A 25,407-nucleotide genomic window follows, 5' to 3' on the forward strand; every position below is an offset into this window, starting at 1 on the left:
TTGTATTTATTTCAGTTTTTTTTTTTTTTTTTTTTTTTTTAACACTTTACTCACGGCATGCGGTTGATGCATTTTTTTATTTTTTATTTTTAAACACTAAACAATCACTGATAGTTACTCGTCTGTATGAGCCAAGCTTTTTGTTTTCTCTAAATACCAGTAGCTCACTAGGTTGTTTTAAAAAAAAAAAAAAAAAAAAAAAAAAAAAAAAAAAAAAAAAAAGTATAAAACATCCATTATGAAATCGTCAGTGCTTATTTATGAGTGTACAGTTTATTAACACTGGCAGTAAAGAAGGCCTTTCTGATTAATATATACATATTAGTTGTGTGTGCGTGTTTTTTCTCCACCGACCTTTGATTCCTCTTTTACAGTATTATAAACAAGCTGAAATCACAAATGTCAATCAAACAAACAAGGTTTGAAATTCTCCGCGTAACAAAGCTATGCAAAAAGAGTTTGCCGGATTTCAAGCTACACTTGTGTTTAAAATACAGGCATTATGCGAACAACTATAATCAAATCATCGGTATAGTGCAATATAAGTCATACGTTATCTCAAACATACAGAGAACATTTTTGAATTTAAAACCCGAACACAAGTATGACATTTTAACTTAGGACCTTTAACTGTGGCAGAAGTTTATTTCACAGTACTGTACCTAGCTCGTGTTCATTATAAGTACACAGTCTAAATCAAACACCACGTTTGTACAGCAGGATGTGGCGCCACAGTGCGGTAACCGTTCAGGATAATAAGTATTTAAGAAATAAAAAGACTTAGAAGTGTGGTTCACCACTTATCCTGCTCAGCTTTGACTTTGCTCAGCTCAGAAAGATGTGCCGCCTTAACCATCAACCTGAAGGGGCTTGTGTTCTCTGGAGGACCTGTGGGAAATTAACGCTCTCAGTAACGCACACCTTGGTAATTCGGGAGAACTCGGAGAAAAAGGGATCCTAAAGACACCCTTGAAATGTGCAAAAAACAAAAACAAAAACTTCTGCACCTTTCCTGGATTATCATTACTAGGACCGCCAGATCTGGGGGTGGTGTCCATAGGCGAGGAACTGGTGACTGGGCCACCCACGTAACCAAGTCAAGATCCGCCTGAAATGGTGATGTGAAGCGCTCTTGTGGGCTCTTGAGGGTCAAGGCCTCAGACTAGACCTTTGCAATGGAAACTGGCTTTGGGAAGGTGGAATGTCATTGTACTGGCAGGGAAAGACCCCGAGTTATTGTGTGGGAGCAAAAGATATAGACACACTATGAGCTCAGGTTCCATGTGTTTCGATTGGGGGTGGTCTCTCTCCTACTCTAGAGTGCAGGGGGAAGATAGCGTGGGGATACTCAACGGTCCCAGGCTGGAGGCCTTGGGAGTTTTTCCAGGTAGAAAAGAGGTTTGGGTGTGGGGGTGGTGTCTTTTAATGGGTTGGAGTCTCAGGAAGAAAAACTCTGGCTGCTGTTTCTGCATACGCACAAAAGTATTTGGAATAGAAAGCCTTTATTTGTTACGTATCTGCACATACGTTACATTACGGTACAGTCAAATTCTTCTCTTCGCATGTTCCAGCTTCATAGGAGTTGGAGACAGAGTGCAGGGTCTTGATATGGCACTGCTGGAGCGGAGAGGACTAAGGACCTTGCTCGAGGTCCCCACAGTGGCAGCTTGGCGGTGTTGGGGTTTGAACCCCTTGACCTTCTGATCAGTAACCCAAAGCCTTAACATGTTTGAGATAATACGTGCTGCTGAATCCATAGTGCTACTAGGGGACCTCTGTTCTTAGTCTAGGATACTCCTTGGCTTGCAAAGAAGTTTAATAATTGCAAGGTGTATGTGGTACCGGAGCACCTTGGGCCAAAGGTCAACGAGTGATTTTATGACCAGATCATCAGACTTGAGGCCGTATGTCTTGGACATTTGGGTTGCTTGAAATTATTTGGTAGAAGCTTCATGAATTTATTCCCACCGCTGAAAGGTCTTCTCCACTTGTACCAAGTGAAGTCTGGACACACTGAATCTGAATGGACCATGTTCATATCCTCGACCACACACCCCGCTGCAAGAAGCTGCGGCCAGAAGACAGTCAGTGCCCGTCCTGGTAGTAATCCTAGGATGCACTTGTGGACATCAGTGCTGAAGAACGAGGCCAAGAAATGCTCATGGAGGGCTCTACTGATTCAATTGAGAGGCACAGGGGAGCCAGAAGGGGGTGCAGCAAAAGCAGTTACTGAAGTGAAGCTTGGGCAATAGAGGTGTTTGGCGTCAAAGATGTTCTGGCAGACCATTTGGTGCCTCTGAAAGGGGAAATGAGACCGTGCATAAATTCTGCTAAGCAAGTGGCAGTTAGTGTCAACCTCTACTCAGGATATTTTGAAGTGATGGATGGAGCACTCTGACAAACTCCTGAACCTAGTGGACATGCCCTCCCTTCAGATGGAAGTTCTCAAAATCCCTAAAAGCTTCATAGTGGCAAGGCTGCAATGGTGGAGGAGATTTATCTGGAGACACTGAAGACACTGGACAGGGGTAGGTGTGTGTGGTTAACACGCCTTTCAAAGTCACGGAGGACTGGGGCAGTGCTTTGTGAGGGGTCACGGGCATATGTTTATCCAGTCTACATGTATTTATCTGGAAAACGCCTTTGATTGTGGGGCTGGACATTTGTGGTGGGAGGTACTGCAGGAGTACAGGGTATCTGGGTTGCTACTTTGTACGATTCGGTCTCTGTAGGTGCACAGTAGGAGTTGTGCTTGCGCTTGAGGTGGTTGTTGGATGTCGTCAAGGGTGTCCCATCTCCACATCTGTTTCTGGGTTTCATGCACAGGAAATCAAGAAACAGCCATGGTTGAAGAGGTGTGCATTTTGGTGGTGGTGGTGGTGGTGGGGGGATAGGGTGATGTTTTCTTGGCACCATCCGAAGTGTATCTCTGGCATACACACGAATGTTTTGCTGCTGAGTATGATGCATCAGGGTTGAAAAATCACCACCTCAATGTCTGAGTCTCCCAAAAAAAGAGGACGGCCTTCTCATCAAGTGAGGAGAGAGACCTTCCCGCTGCTGGAGGAGTTTACATGCTTTGTGATCTTATACAGTAGTGGTGGAAAAAGAATGGAAAAGAAAGAGTGTATCAAATGCATCAAGTCACTAGCAGCATTACAGTAGGAGCTCAGTTTGGGGATGAAGCTTCCTGTTTACTGGTCAACTCTCATCCCTGTCCTCACCATGAGCTGTGGATAGTGACTGAAAGAATAAGGTCACGAGTACACGTGCCAGAAGCTTCAGACGGTCCGACTGGCTTTAGGACCATGTAGTGTCCTGCAGAAGGGGAGGCGCTTTTTAACGTATTTTAAACGTATTTTAACGTCCTTCACTCAGACGTTTAGAGAGCACTTAAAGGTGTCCGATCTAATTTTGATGACTACTGTACAATGCAAGCCCTCAAAAGGTCAGGTTCCTTTTGAAACCATAGTTCATATTTTTACAAAAAAAAAACAACAAAACAAACAAAAACAAAACAGAGACTGGCTCGTTCTTGTGACCGGTTGCGTTGTGCGTCGATGCGGCAAAATGCTACTGCAAACACAATGTCTCGCTGAAGACAGTAACAATACACGGGGAAAGAAGGAAGAAAAACAGTCCACTGGGACACAAGTTTTTTGTTTTTCAAGTTCAAAAGAGGACTCGTAAGTCCTGAGAAAGTGAACATGGGGGTGTGGCTAAACCAAAAAAAAAAAAAAGGAGCTGGTTAAAACAAATAATAATAAAGTTGCTTTCTAAATCGTTTCTACTCACCAGGATTGATTTATTATTAAAAAGTAATGTTTGACTAAAACAAGTGTGGCACAGTGGGACTTCCCTCTGCGATCTGGGCTCAAGTCAGAAGCAGTCAAGTTTAAGTCTACTTTGATGTAACTACAAAATGTTACACTGAAACACCCTGAAGTACGTTCTGATAATTGATCCCTTTAAAATCTTCATCCCACACGGACGAGCTCGGACGAGACGCAGCTCATCTCGAGGACCAAATCATTACGGCTGAAATCAGGATCGACACGCGAGTGAGCTCTGATCAGCACACGAGTGCTACGTTAGCTCATCCTTTATGGTTTCTTTACGGGAGAGCAAAAAACATAACCGTTGTTTTCTTAATCCAACAACTAAAATTAGAATTTTTAAAAAAAGTAACGATTAAAAAGGCCTTCATCTAGCGAACGTACCACGATTCCACGGGCGCCTCTCGTCCGTTTGTGCGCGCGATTATAAACGAAGAAAACGCACAAACACGATGTGCTGGATCGAGTGCTATTTTATAAACGGGTGAATAATGAATGTGCGTGCCATATTGTTCAATTAAACCAAATTACGGTGATTGACGTGATCATGGTTACAATGAGGACTATTAAGATTTATTTCACTGCTTTCCATCGTCTCATTCATAGATCACGTCTTTTTTCGCTGTTTTGACGCTTCCTCGCTCCCTTTAAGTTACATCGTTTTCCATTTGCTATCCTTTTCGATGAGGAGAAATCTTACCCCCGGGTGTTTCCGGGAAACGTCCGTTGGAAGAAAAGTGCTCGTGTTTAAAGGCGGTGGTCTAGAAGCTTCTGAAGCTCCGATGCTACTACTCGATAAAAATCTCAATTTAAAAAGTTAAGATTTGCGCAAACCGAATACGGAGCACAGAAAATAACCTTAAGTACCTGCGTAACGCGGATCTGAATACAAAGAACTTTCCCCATGTAGATCTTTTTTTTTTAAATTATTTATCTTAATCCGCTGACTCGTTGTGTACACGGTCACGATGACAACAAATCTCAAATTCCTTACATTTGGCCTCATAGGATGTTCCAGATACTCGGTTCCATCCTAACTACAACTTTTCTATAAAGGCTGAAAGGGTCTTGGCGAATTTGCAGTGTAGTTATTTTATTATTATTATTATTATTATTATTAGCTCTTGAAGGAACAGCCGGGACCCACTTCCTTCCTAGAGAACTCTGGTGCGATCGAATTGCGTTTAAGTCGGAGAAGCTGCTCTTGCCGGTCTGACGGCATGAAAGCGTGTCATGTCAAAGCGTCGACGAATCGATCCAGCTAAAAGGAAAGAAACCAAGTTAAGGAAATCATCACTCAGGACACTTTCCCATTAAAGGGACCTGATTGAATTCAGCTCCAACTGTCTGATGGATAGCGTTAGCAGTTTATATTCTCTCGGCGTGTAGCAGCTCATGGGCTGGGGCTTTGGTCGGGACCCGGCGGGTTGGACGGTAAGTCTGCAGGACACGTGGAGCCGTTGCTGGGGTGATGGGTGGTGGTGGTGGTGGTGTTGGTGGTTGGGGTTGTGGCGGTTGTAGTAGGTGAAGACGACACTCGATCGGCCCAGATCCTTGGCACTTTGCCCAGAGGGCGGAGCCTATGCGCGTCCAACATCTCCAGCAGCAGATCATACAGAGGAACTTTGTTCTTGCACTTCATGCTGTACAGGTGTTCCATCCCTTTATAGCTTCACAGCAAACAGAGAGATACAAACACGTCAGAGTAAAATGGAACGGATTAGCAAGTTCCTCGTACGGTCTCTCTACGCGCTCTTCCGTTTTACCTCATGTGTCTGATGTGCGAGAGCAAAAGCAGGAGCTGGGCTTGACGCCGGGACTGGAGCTGCACCGAGATTCCTGATTGGCTGATGTAGTATATGAGGGCGTCCGTGATGTTATCCATCATGCACTGCACCATGAAGCCGTCCCTCAGGGGCTCGACGGGGGAGGAGCAGAACGAAAACGCACCTAATCGACACACACAAACATCTGAGGATAAATATCCGTACAGAAGTTATCTACGGAAGTCAAAAACTTTATAATGATATGTATTTATGAAGCACTTTTGAAGCTTCTTTACAGAAAGCGACAGAAGCTACAGTCTATCTAAAAGCATGCTAAAGGTGATCGCTAATTTGGCAAAGCTTAAAAGAAAATAGTTGCTGTGTTTTTTAATCCATAGACCGTAAACCACAGAACAAGTCTTTTAAGGCCAAGATTGTTAGAGCATCTAGAAATTGACGGGTCGTTTTGTTTTGTTTTGACGTTATAACTATGATTCTTTCTGTTTCGTAGCGACCTTGCTGAAGTACTCACCAGAGTTGAGCAGGATGATGGCTTTGAGACACACAAACTCCTCTGACTTGAGTTTGAGGGTGCGGAAACGGGCCACTGTGGCCAGCAGCATGTCGAATATCTCAGCCATGCCCTCCACACACTCTCCTTCACTCCTACAAGGCAAGGAGGCGGCTTTAAACACAGCACACACAGTAGTTTGCTAAACAGACCGTTATTTTATTTACCCATCATGGTGTTACGGTGGAATTAGACGCAACAGATGATGTTCAAAATCCCCCTGAAACCTTTAAACGCATGTCGGGGCTCTATTGCAAAAATAACGATAGAGTCTTTATTGATCACGTATACATTACAGCACAGTGGAATTCTTTTCTTCGCATACCCCAGCAGGGCAGGAAGTTGGGGTCAGAGCGCAGGGTCAGCCATGATACAGCGCCCCCTGGAGCAGACAGGGTTAAGGGCCTTGCTCAAGGGCCCAACAGTGGCAGCTTGAACCCCCGACCTTCCGATCAGTAACCCAGAGCCTTAACTGCTATACCACCACTGCCCATTAGACCGTTAAAGCACTCTTACGGTATATTGGAAGTCTACGTGCCGTTGTCGTACGCCGACAATATTTTAAAGCACAGCGGTGCTGAAAGCTCAGTTCTGATTGGTCAGAAGGTGTTGATTCATTCTCTATAACAGCGGCTCTGACAGTAGCGCAGCTGCGAATCACAGGGTTATACAAATGCCCTATCGTTTCCATAGTAACGGCTCATTCACAGGGACTTTGAAAAGGAAAAAAAAAAAAAAGTTTTTTTAAAAAAACCCCGTGTGTAATCGTTGAATTCATTTAACATTTATGGAAGGAGTCTCCAGTTACAATCAGAGGTAAAGCTGTAAGTTTACACTTTGCAGTTTCTCTTTAACATGACAAGCTGCGGGGTTTTTTTTTTTTGTTTTTTTTAAAAATCTTACTGACTTTTAGAGAGAGAGAGAGAGAAAAAAAAAAAGAAGTGTAACCATAAATGGATAAAACGTACGAGTCGTTCTTTAATAAATAAATAAATAATTCAATCGTTGGCAAATCACGTGCCGTTATAGGGAAATACTTCACCATCCTGAAGTTGATTGGCTACTTTCAGGGCTGCTGAGAATGAATAAACACCTTCTGACCAATCAGAGCTGAGAAGCCGACAGCGCTGCGGTATAAACGGCTATAATGTTCTGCCTGTGTGAGTGCGTCTCTCCTCTCACGTGGTCTCGCTCTGTTTCTCGTGGAAAAAGGATGTGTCCCGGGCGCTGCTGAGTACATTGTTTACTTTTAGCCGGAGAGCACACGTTGTACCTGTAAGGAGTATTAAAGGTTATCTCTCTCTCCAGCTCCCACGCTCTTAACCCCCCCATCGCATCGTTCTCGTCTGCTTTTAATGCCATGCCACCTGAATATCTCTCTCTCTCCCTCTCCCTCCTTTTTTCATGTTCTTGCTAGCATCTTCGACTGTACCTGCCCGTTTTTAATCAGATTCTCTCCTCCTCGGTCTGCGATGACGCCGGCTCTCTCCAGGGCCACATCCTGGTTAATTACATATACCTGTGACATGGCCTTTTTCAAGAGCAGCTAGGCGTTCTCTTGCTAATAGCATTCTTGGGCTTTCTTGCAGCCCAGATCAATTTTTTTTTTTTTCCATTAATAATAATTCAATCCTATTTTATAGGATACGAATTTCCTCCAAGATGCTCGGCACACAGCGGGACTTCTGCATCATCATCACGAAAATAAGCAAGAACTAGACAAATAGAGAGAGAGGGGAAAAAAAGAAGAAGAAGAAAAAAAAAGCCAGCAGAGCACAGTGACATTAAGCAGGTCCCTGAGCGGCAGAAGGATGAGTGCCGTGTCGAGAGGCAGGTGAAAATGAAAATGCAGAATGAAAGTTCTCGATGCACAGATGTCATTTCCTTTTATTGTCAATTTTGAGAGGATTTTATATTTCTATTGGGATAAGTAAGAAGGACTGGGACTAACAGATGAAGATCTAGTCTCTATCTATATAAAACGCGACGTAAAATTCTCAGTCATCCAAAAATGCATTTTTATGACCGTCACATTTATTTTAAATTCAGTAATAAAGGACTTGATGAGGCATTTCTGCAAACAAAACGGGAAGATTGATGTTCGTGCTTACTGACGTTGGATTTTTATGAATATGTATATGTGGGCGTGGTTTGTTCTCTGGCATTCAAATACTTACATCTGCATACTGACACCTGATTGGCTCTTGTGTTCTATGATGCAATAACATTTGATCAATTCAGTACTAACTCCGATCTTCCAGTGAAAATTTCGTTTCCATCGCAACGGTGACGGTTTTGGACCTTTCCCAAGTTTCCGCGAAAGAAATGAATAAAAGTGGTTATAAGGTTGGTGGAGTTTGGAAAAAAATGACCGTGTGAGTGAGGACATGTGAAAAGGTATACACGCATTTAGCTACATATAGGGTCATCCATCCATCCGTTGTGATCCATTAATCCATCGATTCATCATATATACATGCAAGGTTGTTGATCCATTCATTGATTCATCTGTCCATCCATTCATGCAAACAAATTTGTCCATCCATTCATCCACTCATCATACATACATACATACATGGTTATTTATCCATTCATTCAACCAAACCAAAACAACTTGTAGGATTCTGCAGGATCCATCCATCCATCCATCCACCCAGGGTTATCGAGCCATCCATCCATCCATCCATCCACCCAGGGTTATCAATCCATCCATCCACCCAGGGTTATCAAGCCATCCATCCATCCATCCATCCATCCATCCACCCAGGGTTATCAATCCATCCATCCACCCATCCACCCAGGGATATCAAGCCATCCATCCATCCATCCATCCAGGATTATCAATCCATTCATCCATCCATCCATCCATCCAGGATTATCAATCCATTCATCCATCCATCCATCCAGGATTATCAATCCATTCATCCATCCATGCATGCATCCATCCATCCATCCATCCATCCATCCATCCACCTAGGGTTATCAAGCCATCCATCCATACATACATGCATACACCCATGGTTATCAATCCATTCATCCATCCATCCACGGTTATCCATCCATCCATCCACGGTTATCCATCCATAGAACCCTTCATGGGTCCCCCAGAAGGACAAACCATTAAGACTCTAAATGCAAATTTGTTTTTGTTTGTTTGTTTTGAGAGCAGTAAACACAATAAATCTGGGTCATTACTTGTCGAGGATGAGGTCCTGAGCAAAGATGAGTTTTCCAGGTGTGTAGATGGACCTCCAGATGAGACCAATCATCAAAATCTCCAGCCAGGAGCTTTCCAACAGCTGTACCTGGTCATGCAGAGAGAGGTCCTGGAATCCTGCAGGGCGGAAGAAAAACACGCAGGTTTCATTCTGTCCCCATGAAATCAAAACGGAAGTTTTGTAGCCATTAGTATGAATATGTTAACCTTAAGGTTATCTAGAAGCTAGTGCGCTCCAAAACAATGACAAAATTCGCATTTAGAAGATATACGCATTCAAAATGCACACACTCTCTCTACCACCAATACGCATCAACAACTTTGATGACATCATTCTGCACTTCAGCTTCTCTGCTGCGTTTCTTTCCAATCGAACGCTCTCCAGAATCTGAAGTGTTCCGCCTCCAACGTTATAAAATTCACCTTGCTGAAGTTGTCGAGTGATTGGCGATTTAAAAAGGGGGAGGAGCCACTCCGTATGTCCCGCCCCGACTTCCTGTTTCAGTAGAAATTACATCAACACATTGGATAACGCTGCGCGTTTCAAGGCACTTCACTGGGACTGTAAAGGGATAGAAGCCACATCTGCAGTGTGTGTGTGTGAAGCAGCCATTACACAGGAAAAATAGACGTGTTAGGATGAGACCGACACAAACAAAAGCTGTTTTTATGGATTTTTTAAAAAGGAAAGGAACATTTAAAAATTACAGACGGCAACTTTAACATTGTGTGTTAAACTGAACAAACGCGTCGCAATTACAATTAAAGCATTAACAGACTGACCGCAATCCCCGCCCCTTTTTAAAACTATGAATGTTGCCTTTTTTTTTCGCTTGAGCAGCTCTTTTTCGGCTGGGGGCGGAGCTTATTTCCGGGTTGTAAAAATGTAAACCGAAGCCTGAAATGTAGAAATGAGGGAGAGCCACATTACGGCAGCATTGCGAAGCAGACTTTTTGTATTTGTGTACTTGAAATCAAATGACTATTATAAGTCTAGGAACACTTTTTAAAATTACAGACTGCACCTTTAAACTGCTTTAAATAAAACCAATAAAGCTGAACGAATAAAAAGGTCAAATTGTTCACCAACATGCTGTCACAGATTGAGATCCCTACTTTTTGCACTAATGCCTAAAGTTTGGCTCACTATATTCAGTCAGTGATTTGTGTGTGTGTGTGTGTGTGTGTGTGTGTGTGTGTAACAAGGGCTCAGCCAGAGATCGAGTCAAATGTGTGGGGACACTGATGACCGTAATCACACAAATGTTTCTTATTGCTGTGTGTGTGTGTGTGTGTGTGTGTGTGTGTGTGTGTGTGACCTCGTCATCTGACGCTCGAGCACCTGCCTTGTCGACAGTGCTGCCATGGTTACACAAACACTCAAGGCTGTCTCCAAGGATACTTCTGTAACATCATGATCCGTCTGGCTTTTTTAAAAAAAAAAAAACATCCATGTACACTTTCGGTAAAAGATCGATAAATGTCTTTCACATGAGATCATGAGCTTTTTTTAAGAAATGGCCTTCTTATATCAGAGCAACGCTAGTCGATCCTGCATACATTGCTAACTCATGAACACACAGTAGTGTGATTAGCATTCACTCTCCTGGATTGTTAGAAATTCTGAGACAGGAAAGACCTAACTAGTGTAAACAAAAACCTCTTAAAGAGCAAAAATGTTCCATAGAAAAAATTTAGTGGAGAGCTAAATGAGCGACGTGTAGTTTTTACCTCGGGGTAAAAGTTTAGCTAGCTAAGCTAGCATGGTTTTGCCTAAATTGTAGTAAATTCATCCAAGAAACCAGAAGGAAAGATAAAATTAATCTTACTATGGCAGATCTCTTACTACTGAGGAAAAAACTTGCAAGAAAAAACACGCAAGTTAGTTAGCTAGCTAGCCAAGCAATTTATTAGCCTAAAGACATCTTGTTGTAATGTTTGCCTTGATGAAAGTTACCAATAACAGACATATTAAAAAATGCTGTATTTAAAGATGCATATCTAAAAAGGGTGGACGGAAGCAATCTTAGCTCAGCGAGGGGGGATAATTTTGGAAGAAAATTAGCAGGGTGAAGTAAGGGTTCTCCCTCACCACAACAGTTGACCTTATTATCTAGCTTGCTAATAAAAGCGAACTTGACTAGCCACTTAATATCAAATAGTTTACTGCTGAAAAGGTAGCATTAGCTAAGCTTTACCTGGCTAACGTTAGTACAGAGCTAAATATTTATGCATGGCTAGCATGGCTATTGTGTAAATAAACCTGTCATTTCATGCTAATCAATAGATCAGAAAAGAAACAATGTTATATGTTAAAGTTTCTGATTGGCTGATGAAATGTAACACAAGCTCCGCCCTCATTAATACAGGACTTGGGAAAATGAGGGCATTCTAGTTATTTTTAAACCCCAGTGGATTTCATTTCTCTCCCTCACCAGGCACTTTCTTGGCCCAGGCGATCATGTGAACGAGCTCCCTGTCGGCCATGTTGGTGAGCAGACTCATTATGGTGAGCTCGCTGTAGGGTCGGCTGTGTTTCTGTCGTGAGCACAGGGTGGGCGGCTCCGCCCGCAACAGCAGCAGCAACACCTGCTCCGGAGACATGCAGACCACGTCCGCTACCCCTCCCCCGATCCCGGAGCTGCTCTGCCCGTCCTGTGGAAGCGCTTCTCTCACATCAGAACCGCTCTGGGCTTTGCTATAACCTCGCTCCCGCTCCTTCAGTCCACTCGGCCTTCTGTTGTGCTTGATGATGCGACCGCCACGCTCCTTACGAAAACCTAAAGAGGGACAGAGTGTCAGACTGATCGTTTTATATACACACACACACACACACACACACACACACACATATACATATATACACATATATATATATATGCCTACGTATTTATCCTAACCTTTATCCTTAAGAGGAAAAATCTACCCCTAAACTTCATTTATTTACGTTGTCAATTTTCATTTTAGTTTCCGATGGCTTTCTGCATTACCCACAATGCTGTTCGACTACCTGTTGACTACACTGATGTTACAAAATAAATGTAGAATTCGATTTCCATCCTTAAACACACACACAAACAGACGTATCATTGTAGATGTTACGTAATTGCCGCCCACTGATTGACACACCAAAAAGGGTGGGGTTAAATTTCATCGGCCAATCGCAAGTTTCTTTTGTTTCAATCCTCACTAACTTTTGTTTCTGTTTTCTTTTATACTGTCGTGGTTGTCTCTGCCAGGAGGTTAAGACTTGGCTCTTTTTCTTTGGCCGTTTCTCAGAGGGATCTTTCAGCAAGATGATGACCCAAAACATACGCCGATTCACCACAGAAATGGTCGCAGACAATGACCATGAACTTGAACTGAAGACTAAACCACATACACAGAGCTAAGAGAGAGTTTTAAATGTTGTGCACTGAAGAGTGTCTAAGATCCTCTTTAAGTGTGTGTAATGTTATACGATAGAGTACGAGACTCTACGAGTGCTGTTCTTCTCTCCAGTAGAGGGAAAGGGCGTGAGGGGGGCGGGCGTTACTAATAATTAAAGGGATAGTTTGCCCTCATATTGTTCCAAAACTGTATGACTGACTTTCCTCTGTGGAACACAAAAGAAGATATTTTGAGAAATGCCCATTGAGAAGTCAATGGGCACCAAAACTGTTTGGTTACCAACATTCTCAACCAAAATATCTTCCTTTATGTTCCACAGAAGAAAGAAACGTATACAGGTTTGGAACGACATGAGGGTGAGTAAATGATGACAGAATTTTCATTTTTGGGTGAACTACCCCTTTAAGAACCTAGTGTTTTCCAACAAAATAAAGGAACTATGTACGAATGCATATTGTTGCCGATCGTAATCAGGGGTGCCAATAATTGCTGCAAAGAAAGCGCCAGCTGTCTGATTTCTGACAGGATGGAATTATCTGACATTACGTTCTACAATCTGCAGTTTCCCCCAACGCCAGCAATAATCCTAACAGCGTTGATTTGAGCGTAACACGACCGCCGAGGCTTCATGCTCTTTCACTCTGATTCGGCTCTTTTTTTTTTTTTTTTTTTTTTTTTACCCGACGAAGGAAATGAGCTCAACAAATCAAATTACATCTCAGGCATGACATAGAATACGATAAAAAGCACAATTCATTCCGGAGAACCGCGTGAATTAACTAGTTCAAGCTGACCTCGATGCGGTACTTTTTTTTTTCCCCGTCCTGAATCTGATTACGGAAATCGTTAAACCTGGAACATAGCGGTATTGCTTTTGTTGTTATTATTTTCTAGCATCTTCCCCGACCCTGACAGTCTGTCTGTGTAAATACGTCAGTCTGATTAGATATCAGCCAGAGTGGAGAGTGCTACTGCTCCAATTGTTTAACAAGATAACTATAGAATTAAGAAGTGACTCGCACGTAGTGGGCTGTATGTAGTGTTTTGTCAATAACTCTGTGTGTGTGTGTGTGTGTTGGGGGGGGGGGGCGTTTCATGGACGAGATGATTAATTAAAAGGTAGACTATGTAACTTCCGGCCCTCTAGCGGTTAAAACGTAAAACTGCATGCGTGTTGCGGAAGTGACATCGTGTTTGGTTGTGCTTCGGCTCTGCGTGTCCGGCGGGTGAATACGGTTGGCGACGCCGGTCAGTGTGGGGAAAATGGATATACGCCGTTTTTTTTTGTTGTTGTTTTTTAAACCAGTAAAGGATTTTAAACTGAAACACTTAACATCCTCTGATGCTGAGAGGGAAAACAAGGCGTGTGAACATCTATACGAGGTACGTGAACATGATACAAGGAAAGATAAATGTTCTCTACATGGCACTGTAGCAGCTAAACCCGTACAGTGATCGCTTAGCTGCGCCTCGCCTTGGCTAGCGACTCCAAACTAGCCTAGTTAGGAAAGTTTTATATTTTATCGCTCTGGTCGTCCTACAAACAGCAACACCACCCGAGGTTTTATGATAAATCCAACTTTTTTCCAGATCATGTCATACATTGACAGCTGAGTGACCTCAGCGTCCATAAATCAGAACTCTAGGCTACTAGCCGAGCGTGAAAAAATGCATGGAGAAGAATCTGGGCTCAGCCCCGGATGATTAACAGTCCAGCCAACGCCCCTGCTTCTGACTAATTGGAAACACTGATGTTTTTTTAATTAATTATTATGTTACAAACGTCGTTAACATAACGATTGCTAGTCTGATGGTACCGGCGGTGGCAGGAGTGTTTTACTTGGTGTAGAAGTGAATTGTTCTTTCGCACAACTAAAAAAAAAAAACGAAACATTCGCTATATTACGCTCGAGAGATAAAACCAATTCGAATGGAAAGGATCGCAAGCTGGAAACATTGTTAATTTATAGCTACCCGTCAGGTTTACAATTTGCACGGTTTCCTTCCTTGAAAATAAAATCCAGTAATGAGCGATAACAACTCTTCAGAAACAGAAGGAAGTAATGAGTGCACGCAGCCAGGCGCGTGTGATACGCACCTCCTTTCATCATGCCCACTTCGTAGCACTTGCGTAGACGACACGCTTGACAGCTCTTCCTGCGGTTCCTGTCGATGGTGCACTGGTTGGTCGCTGGACACACGTAATCATTGTGACCTGAGACGCAGAAAATATCACGTGTATTAAAAAAAATCCGTTTCTGCTATCCGACGAACTTTCGGTCGAGTGCAAACTTTTGCAGCTCCTGTGGTTTTTGAACGGAAAAAAGACAAAAATGTACCACCATTTTACAATTCATAAGACGACACCACAACAAGGAAATAAACAAAATAAACAAAATCACTTTATTAAAAAAAAAAAAAAAAAAAAAAAAGAACCAAATATAGGATCTCAAAGTTTTCTTAGCGTACTCGGTCTCCAGACTATTACAGATTATTATCTCTTATAAATATTACACGCTGCTCAAAGGATATTAGAAGGTGCATTAGGTAAGATTAGTCTAAAGACCCAATATTAGGTCTATAACAGTCGACATTTGAATGACTCCCGCCCATATTCTCGAAGCTCCGCCCCCTGGATTTACACTGACCCGTAGAGTGTCTATAAAATGGCCAACAGGAGGCGCATCCAAACATAAACGAGCATTCTGGACGGGACTTAATGTAATGATTTTTTTTTTATCATCATGTTCTACATATCTTCCAAGATATCTGTACAAGAAAGGAATTAAAAAACAACAACTATTGCACCTTTAAAGAGGTCAGAGGCAGTTATAAGGATATAAGTTCTCTGAAAATAATCAACGATGGGGTGATGTGATGAAGCGGAGTTACTGTTGCTACCTCGATGATGATTTGCCGATGATTATATTCGTTATTAATAAAAGAATGATACGTCAGACTTTTTATCCGTTTATAGTTACATTTAATCATGACAAGTAAGTCCTGTTCCCTCGAAGGTATCTCTTTTTTTCTCTCTCTCCTGAAAGAAAGTATAAACTCCTCTGTCCTGAAGACCTTCCTGCGTCAGAAAAAGTATTAACTTGAATTGAATTTATTTGAAAAAAAAATCCCTTGACTTACATGCTTCCTTCTAACGGGTTTTAGCTCGATGGTATTCTTAGACCTTGAGCTATTGAACTTGCATGAGGACATGTTTTTGATACAGACTACAAAGTGTTTCTGTAAGTCACTCTGGATAAAAGCGACTACTAAGTGCTGTACGTGTCAATAACTGATACAAATCACTGCCACTGGAGACTCCTTCCGTAAACGTTAAATAAACATCTCCTTACAGAAAACGTCACCATATCAACGATGATATGTTTGCCGTTACTATGGAAGGGGCGGCTGTGGCTCAGGTGGTAGAGCGGGTTGTTCGCTAAACGTAGGGTTGGCGGTTCGATTCCAGGCCCATGTGACTCCACATACCGAAGTGCGGCAAAAAAGCTTCACAATGTGGGAAGTAGCACAAGAAAATAGCTACTAGGGCAAAAATAGCATCAGGGCAAAAATAGCATCAGGGCAAAAATTAAGAAATGTTATGAATCGACCTGGAATTGGACGTGTGTCTATATCGTCTCAACGAACTGTGAAGAGGATGGAAGGATCACAGCTGGAGAACTGCAGAAGTTAGTTGTGTCTTGGGGTCAGAAAGTCTCCAAAACTACAATCTGAAGTCACCTACATCACCACGAGGTGTTTGGAAGGGGTTCAAGAAAAAAGCCTCTACTCTCATCCAAAAACAAACTCGAGCGTCTTCAGTGTGCCAGACACTACTGGAACTTCAAATGGGATCGGGTTCTATGGTCAGATGAAACCAAAATAGAGCTTTCTGGTAATAAACACCAGAGGTGGTTTTGGAGCACACAGAGAGATAGCCGTATGGAAAAGTCCCTCATGTCCACGGGTAAATATGGAGGAGGATCTTTAATGTTTTGGGAATGTTTTTCTGCCAGAGGACCTGGACATTTTGTTAGGATACATGGCATCATGGACTCGATCAAATATCAACAGATATTAAATGAAATCCTGACTGCCTCTGCCAGAAAGCTTCAAATGGGCCGTGGTTGGATCTTCCAGCAGGACGATGATCCAAAACATCATCAAAATCAACACAAAAATGGTTTACTGTCCACAAACTCAAGGTCCTTCCATGACCATCCCAGTCCCCTGACCTGACCCCCATAGAAAACCTGTGGGGTGAACTGAAGAGGAGACTCCACCAGCGTGGACCTCCAAATGTGAAGGATCTGGAGAGATTCTGTATGGAGGAACGCTCTCAGATCCCTCGCCATGTATTCTCCAACCTCATCAGGCGTTATAGGAGAAGACTCAGAGCTGTTATCTTGGTAAAGAGAATTTTTCACAGCCTTCTTTGCTCATATTTACCAAGAATGCCATCATTAGTAAAGGGCACTGTAGATTTGGCCTTCTTTTGCTTGAACCTCACGTTTATCCGTTTTTATATGGCCAACTCCTCTTATCCGTACACACACCACACACACACACACACACGTCAGCTTCCTGGACTCCTACAGTTTCCTGCTGGTTTTAACAAAATGACTAAAGACTATTCTATTTCCTGGAAGTGCCGTCTAAACAGTTAGGAGGGACAAAGTGAAAGACGAGATGACCGCTACAATGTTACGCTGTTATCTATAAAATAATATAGACTGAACCAGGAAATGGAAATGGAGGTAATTACACACACACACACACACACACACACACACACACGATTTTCACCTAATGCAGCTCAGGTTATGCTGGACACAATCATAGATTGTTTGACTCTGAATAAAATCTGTGTCTTCGAAAGCAGTGAAAATGAGCCGTTCTGTTAGTAAAGAATAAAACACTCAACGTCACGCAAAAATAATCAACAACAGCGTGGTGTGAAGAAGCGGAGTTACTCTTACCAGCCCCAAAAGTTGCTTATTTTCCCACCACGGCACATCATGAAGTGTTTTATTCCTCTTATACCAAAGTGATTTGCCAACAGTTATAATATTTATTAACTAAAGCGCATCTTGAGATCATTTTTAATCCATTTATACTTACAGTCAATGTTGTTTCAATGCAACATCCACAAAACAAGCTATTTCCTGTTATTGTTTATATTACAGCGGCTAGAAACACTGGCCCCTCTCTCTCTCTCCTTCTTTTTTTTTTTTTTTTCCTCTCAACGTTTTCTCTCTCAAAGTTACAGAGGACTCGTTTATTCCCAAGACTTTCCCCATGGCAGAAAACGCTGTTACAAAGCACTGACAGCGGAGACTCCTTCCATAAGCGCTGAACAAACATCTCCTTACAGAACATTTATGATGCTGAGAAAACTGTTCGGATGTGTGGTTTTTTTAAAAAATGTTTTGATCCAGAGGAGTAAATACTATCAAAATGATGTTTCGGAGTTGCTGCGAGTGACCCTGACAATGTACGGTAGTCAGAGCTGTTGGGTTTGAATTCAGTAAGGAGGCGGAGCCAGCTGGATGACTACTGAGGTCTGATAGGGTGAGTTTAAGCAAAAAGTTCTACGAATTGTGGCTATGGAATATCCAAACTCCGCATCTGAATTGACAATTAAATCTGTAAACTACGGCTGGATGATGAGACAGTATGATATTTATATTACGATCACGAGCTTTTCTGAGAGGTTCGGGATATCATGATTTTTTTTTTTTTTTTTTTAAACGCTTTTAAATGTTTTACTTTTTTAAAAAACTACAAACGTACTACAAGCAGCCGACGTGATGTTAAAATTTCGCGCTTAATCTTTAAAATCATAATATTTCATTCCGTACAAATCGTGAAGTCCAGATTACCTTGTATACTGCGCTTGAAGAAGGCCTTGCAGCCCTCGCAGGACCAGACTCCGTAGTGGTACCCTGAGGCGTAGTCACTGCACACCGAACAGTAGCGGATCTCCTTCACCAACCCGATTGCTCCTGAAGGCCCCGAAGCTCCCGATGGTCCCGAGGCTCCCACTGCGGTGTACACATCCTGCCTGCCGGGGGCGCTGCACAGCTCCACTCGTGATGCTGCACTGGCTAACACACTGGACCTGTGGTTGAAAAGAGAAGGGGAAAAGAAAAAGAAATCGCTAATATACAGTAGGTAACAGTTAGTAATGACTTCGGTAATTCACTTAGTAAGTACTTACTGATTGAGAAGTAATTTGAATTAATGAGATTAAACTGAAATAAGAATATAGCTAAATAATATAATTCTCGTATATTAGCATCGATCATTTATTGCACGCTGTAGCGAAATGATGAATGTTGAGAAATATTATATCACGCTTATATTGAAAAAAAATATGCGGAGAAAATAGAGAATAATAGCCGTGTGAAACACGCAGCAAGTCGGCTGTGAAAGTACAAAAGTTAGCATCACCTTAGGACGGCGTTTAAAAGAATAAATAAATAAATAAAATAATAAAATAAAAAAGGAATTTAGTTCCCAGTTCAGTTCCCTTTATTATTTCTGTGAAAAAGTGTACGTTAATATAGATATTAAAAAAAATGTAAATGATCTCAGTATAAAAGCTTGGGTTTTTCCTGAATTCGTGCCAAACTATATTTCTGTTTGTTCCTCAGGGCTCTGAAATGTCCTCTCCTTTCCGGGTAAACTTTTTAACTTTTTTTGTAATTCTTATATATATATATTATACATATATATATAAATTGTAAAATGAAGCTTTGAAAACGAAAAACGAATTTTTCTACTGCAGGGGATACAAACTTTTTCACTTGACTGTAGCAGTGAACGCCAGTCTCTAGCAACGAACAGAAGAAAAGGGCATCTTTAGACTTTAATCTTTGGGGATTCGGCTACAACGGGCCTCAGTTTACAAGCACATTTCAGCAACTAGCCCAGCGAACTATTTTTCCATGTTGGATATCTGTAGGAAATCCGTAACTATAGTTACGGCGCTGAAATACGACGTGCCGCGGCGAACGGCGCTGGTCGTGACTCGATTGTCAAACGTCTCGACTGCTACTGAAACAGGACGTGAGACTTTATCTCAGAATATATCGTTGTGAACTTGCGTCAATCCACAACTACGGTTTGATGTTTAGTGAAAATGCTCATCGGCGTTGAGGAGATCCAAACAAAAACGATCGAGTCCTAGTTTTTAATTTGGCACAGCATGTGTGATTAGTGCTTGGACCCCGTTATCGCTACTTACAGCTATATTTATTATTATTATTATTATTATTAATGTGGGAAATAAGAATCAAGTTGGACTTTAAAAAAAAAACCCTGAATATTAAAACTAATTCTGACCTTTTCATGCTTGTATATTCAATTTCTTTCACTCTACTGGAGCCAAGAGGGATTTATCTTGGGAACGGTTTATGCATGAATCATCTGGATGACGAGCCTAAGTTCAGCTCGCTTTGTCGGTTCAGGGCTGTTTCCTAAGCGTGGGAAAAACTTCACTAAAACATTTCACAGAATTTCAAATATGCACTCACTGGCCACTTTATTAGGAACACCAGACTAATACCAGACTCTCTCAGAACAGCCTCAATTCTTCATGGTGTTGATCTCACACGTGGTTGAAAACGTTCCTTGGAGATTCTGGTCCTTTGACGTCGATGGAGCCAGTTCAAGAGGACTTTGGGATATGGTGCATCGTCATGTTAGAATTAAGTGTTAAAACAGGGGTCACAAAGGGATGCTCAGATACTTGAAGAAGAAGAAGAAGAAGAAGAAGTGTACATTGAAATTCTTTTCAGCTTGTTAAGAAGTCAGCCATGATATGATCATACGGTTAGGTGCCTTGCTCAAGGGCCCGACAGAGGCACCACGGTTGTGCTCGACCTCTCATCTCTGACATGACGTATTAAGGTGAGTCACTGGGACTGTATCTGCATGATGTTATGCATTGCACTGCTGCCACGTGGACGGCCGAACGAATAACTGCATGAATGAGCAGGGGCACGTCTGTTCCTCTTACATACACCGAGTGTACGTAGAAACATATATTATTGTATCTTATACACACTGATTAAAACCCTACGTGGACGGGATTGCTTTCTTGGCGTGACGTCGGCGATAACATTTTTACACGTCTCCTCTCCTCTAATATTTACCGCGTGACCAAACACGTCACGGCACAAACGAAACCAGGGTCACACGGGATCTCTCGTTCACCTTTAACCTCCTCTTCTGGTGTTAGTAAATGTTTGTTTTATTCTCGATTCCTGTGATCCATCACACTGTTGCATAATATCCGAGACAAAAAACCCCCCAAAAAACAAACAAAATCAAGAAAAAGACCAGAATAGATCAAAAGAATAAGGCTTTGCTTTGTGTAACTTTGTGTAAGAATATTACTAATACCCATACTAATTTAAAATAAATAAATAAATAAATAAATAAATAAATAAATAAGATTTATTCAGATGTTGAAGTAAAAAAAAAAAAAAAAAAAAAAAAGGGAAAAAAAAAGCAAATGATAAAATACTTGGAATTCACAGCAAGCGTGCTTATCCTAAGATATCTACTCTCTCTGCTCAGACAGGAAGTGACGATAATCCTGGCACACGCCCCTGTTATTCTCACATATTGTTCTTTTCTCAAGGTTAAAAAACACAACAGGTTCCGTCTAAACTCCTCGAAAACCCTCGCTAGACGTCCGCCGTCGTGAGAAAAACATCTGAAGCCGTCCTGCTCGTTGGCGATGACGGATATTTGCACGACATTCGTTATTTGGATGATGCGGATTTGGTTCATACTATTACAGAGCCACTGTGAAGAGTTTAGAAGACATGAGTGCCAAACATCTACACACACACACACACACACACACGGTTTATTATTCATCTTAAAGCTCACAGCTCAGTGAAACTACTAGAAAAAGGTGTTGTGTGAGCGAGCGAGCGAGCGTGAAAGGTTAAAAGGTAAAGCCTTAATCGGGGAGAAGAAACGGAAATGAGTCAGTGTGTCAGTGTCTCAGCACAGAGGTTTTTAATTCATTATGGAACCTCGCACTGCTGCTGATTAAAACACACGATTAGTGAGAGGAAAGGTGACATAACCGTGACAATCTTTGGTATAAACAAAATCTTCTCCATGACCTAATCGCTTAAACTCTCCGCTTATTGTTCACTTATTAATCTGAGCATTTTCAGTGAACTTAAAGTCTTGGAGAATATATATATATATATATATATATATATATATATATACGTAGATATAGATAGAGATATATATAGATAGGTAGATAGATAGAGATATATATAGATAGATATGTAGATATAGATAGAGATATATATATATATATAGATAGATAGATAGATAGAGATATATATAGATAGGTAGATAGATAGAGATATATATAGATAGATATGTAGATATAGATAGATAGATAGATAGATATATATATATATATATATATATATATATATATATATATATATATATATATATATATATATATATATATAGATAGATAGATAGATAGAGATATATATAGATAGGTAGATAGATAGAGATATATATAGATAGATATGTAGATATAGATAGAGATATATATATATATAGATAGATAGATAGATAGATAGAGATATATATAGATAGATATGTAGATATAGATAGATATATATATATATATATATATAGATAGATAGATAGATAGAGATATATATAGATAGGTAGATAGATAGACAGACGGACAGACATATACACACATATATATATATATATAAAATTCTAGAAATATGAATTTAGACATCCTGAAATGGAGGTCTCCGAGTCCTAGTCCACATCCTAAGGTTAATATGAACACACACACACACACACTATAAATCACATATTTCTACATGCGACTGGCTGTGTGAATGCAGGGTGCACTATTTTAACCCCTTAAATCTTCCGCATATTGACCAGACCAAGTGGGAGTCTGTAGCATTCATTTATTCAGAGGAATTTGTAGGAAATGTACGTACTGTACAACTGAAGAAACAGTCGACTAAAAGCTTTCAGACACCGACGTCCGCGTCTTACTTCACAACTTAAAGTTAATATGAATAACTATACGACGAAACCACTAAAAGCTCGTACTGTGATTGGTTATTGGAGTGGATTTATGCACCGTTTTAACCCCTTAATCTTTCGTCTCTCAGAGCGTTGCGTAGTTATCCGTCTTGAAGTACAGTGAAATCAGGCGATTTGTTATTCGCGCCGGAATTAATAGGACACCTGTGTAAACGATATTGAGGAATGGTATTTAAAATCAGGCTTAATAAAACAATCATTCTGCTGGAAATGTATTGCAGAAATTTAGGCGCAAGTCTCCGGAACGTTGAGGCCAACGGTGGAATCGGATGTACGTTAAAAGTCAAGAATTTAAACGTCTAGAAGGTGATTTGAACGCATGCGACTCTGATTTAACCCCAGAACGTTTCACATCAGAGGTGTGTAGTGACGTGAGTGCGGAACGGCAGGTCCTGGTTAATATAAAAAACCAAAAGAAAAAAAAAATTATAATAAAAAGGACTGTGTCAAAAATGTCAACCGTGGTGTGAGATCACGAGCGAAAACAAATACGCTGTACTCTTCTCTCATTTTAATACGAAACCTTTTCGTACTAATTAAGGCATCATGAAGGAAGACTGAAGGAAAAGCTGACCTTTAACACAACCTGCATCGTGAATTTGCGTCGATTTGAATAGCACCCTGGAGTAGAACCTAGTGCAGAAACGTTTCTCTAAAGAAATCCTAGATGTCCGGTGTGGTCTCGGACGTTCGGACTCGGATCTAGAAACGAGACTTGTTTATATACAGGTCTTCCGGTCTTACCCCGTTTATTACGGTAACGGTGAAGGACTATATTTAAAAGGTTGATCATTCGGATGCATTTTGCACCGTTTGCTTGCATCAGAAAGCGTGTTGTTTACTAACCGGTTCGGAATACGAGTCTGGTTGATGAGAGTATAAGAAGTTAAAGCTGTTTAGATTCCCCCAAGCCCCTCTGACCTGTAGATGGAGGTTCCTGATGGTTCCAGGTAGTACGGCACCTGCTGAGCAGTATGTTGTCCTGCGGGAGGATGGCCGAGGAACGGCGAGAGCTGCGGGCTGGAAGGAACGAACACCGGAGGGCTGCTGGAGCCGTTAGGCAGCGGCTGCAGGTTCTCCTCCTGAGGCTCTGGGGCGACTGAATAGTAGTCCACTGACGAGTTGGTGGCATCGGGGTTGGTGGTGTAGTTGAATGTCCCGTCTAGGTAGTGAGCGGTGGAGGAAATGCCCCCCGTGGTGCGCTGCTCCTCCTCCGGGTACATGGGCGAGAGCTTGAGGGAAGCGAGAGACACCGAATACCCTTCTAGCTCGCTCCTGCGTCGCTGCCTGGCACCAGCCGGGGCTTCAGCGCGAGCCTGCTCTTCCGACATCACCGTGGAAACACACACGTATACACACACGCATAAAGAAGACAACTGGTAAGACTTTGAGAGCACACACACTGTTTTTTTCTTTCCTACTAACCCTTCCTCTGTCTCACTCAGTCCATCCCTCCTCTCTCACTTCCGGCTGAGCTCCTCCCACACACACACACACACACACACACACACACACACACACACACACACAAGACCAATGTCTAACGTTTCTCCCCCTCCCCTTTGCTTTAAATATTTTAGACCTCAACTGGATTTCAGACTTTCAGTGTAATTAATTCAACTGCAGCTTGTTTTATTGTAAAACAACTCACCTGAACACTAGAGTAAGTAAATCTACTGTCTGAATACAGACAGGAAAACGTTTACAAAAGCAGCACACAAAACAGTTCACACTACAGCATCGGTTCTAACAACAGACCATACAGGGAAACTGCACCTGTTCCCGGATCAAATTGACCAAATCTGCTGATTAAGCAACTTTATCACTGATTGTTTTCCTGATGCACATCTCTCCTTTCTAACCCCCCCTCCCCCTCTCTCAATCTCTCTCCCCCTCTCTCAATCTCTCTCTCCCTCTCTCAATCTCTCTCTCCCTCTTGATCTCTCTCTCTCCCTCTTGATCTCTCTCTCTCCTGCTCTCTCGCTTGATCTCTCACTCTCTCCCTCTCTCCCTCCATCTCTCTCTCTCTCTATCTATCTATCTCTCTCTCCCTCTCTCAATCTCTCTCTCTCTCCCTCTCTCACTCTCTCAATCTCTCTCTCTCTCTCCCGCTCTCTCTCCCTCTCTCAATCTCTCTCTCCCTCTTGATCTCTCTCCTGCTCTCTCGCTTGATCTCTCACTCTCTCCCTCTCTCCCTCCATCTCTCTCTCTCTCTCTCTATCTATCTCTCTCTCTCTCCCTCTCTCAATCTCTCTCTCTCTCCCTCTCTCAATCTCTCTCTCTCTCTCCCGCTCTCTCTCTCACTCTCTCCCTCCATCGCTCTCTCTCTCTCTCGATCTCTCACTCTCTCTCGCTCTCTCTCACTCACTAGATCTCTCTCTCTCTCTCTCACTCTCTCGATCTCTCTCTCCCTCTCTCGATCTCTCTCTCACTCAATCTCTCTCTCTCCTGCTCTCTCGCTTGATCTCTCACTCTCTCCCTCCATCTCTCTCTCTCTCTCTC

The 25,407-nt window shown here is 42.0% G+C and overlaps 1 protein-coding gene and 1 long non-coding RNA gene across 3 annotated transcripts; one reads left to right on the top strand and one right to left on the bottom strand.

The window, feature by feature from the left end:
- Positions 1 to 24,787, bottom strand: esr1 (estrogen receptor 1). Its single transcript, XM_053613895.1, has 8 exons — positions 23,827 to 24,787; positions 18,663 to 18,901; positions 14,879 to 14,995; positions 11,826 to 12,170; positions 9,369 to 9,507; positions 6,135 to 6,268; positions 5,603 to 5,786; positions 1 to 5,506 (listed from the first exon to the last, which is right to left on the bottom strand). Exons 1-8 carry the CDS (start codon positions 24,234 to 24,236, stop codon positions 5,230 to 5,232), a joined length of 1,845 nt encoding a protein of 614 aa, XP_053469870.1. The 5' UTR covers positions 24,237 to 24,787; the 3' UTR covers positions 1 to 5,229.
- Positions 10,748 to 13,478, top strand: LOC128601026 (uncharacterized). Of its 2 annotated transcripts, XR_008384645.1 has the most exons (3): positions 10,748 to 10,855; positions 11,829 to 12,187; positions 12,358 to 13,478. It is a non-coding gene; the product is annotated as an uncharacterized LOC128601026 (long non-coding RNA). The 2 variants fall into 2 exon arrangements; XR_008384644.1 differs by having other exon boundaries at positions 11,829 to 13,478.
- Positions 24,788 to 25,407: the final 620 nt, after the last annotated feature.

The sequence above is a fragment of the Ictalurus furcatus genome, chromosome 25 (assembly GCF_023375685.1).
Source record: "Ictalurus furcatus strain D&B chromosome 25, Billie_1.0, whole genome shotgun sequence".
Taxonomy (NCBI): Eukaryota; Metazoa; Chordata; class Actinopteri; order Siluriformes; family Ictaluridae; genus Ictalurus; species Ictalurus furcatus.

Coding starts and splice junctions, on each gene's coding strand:
- esr1 (XM_053613895.1), bottom strand. CDS start 24,236: ATGTCGGAAGAGCAGGCTCGCGCTGAAGCCCCGGCTGGTGCCAGGCAG. Junction 6,269..9,368: donor CAGGACCTCATCCTCGACAA/GTAATGACCCAG, acceptor CTTGCCTTGTAG/GAGTGAAGGAGAGTGTGTGG. Junction 5,787..6,134: donor CATCATCCTGCTCAACTCTG/GTGAGTACTTCA, acceptor TGTGTCGATTAG/GTGCGTTTTCGTTCTGCTCC.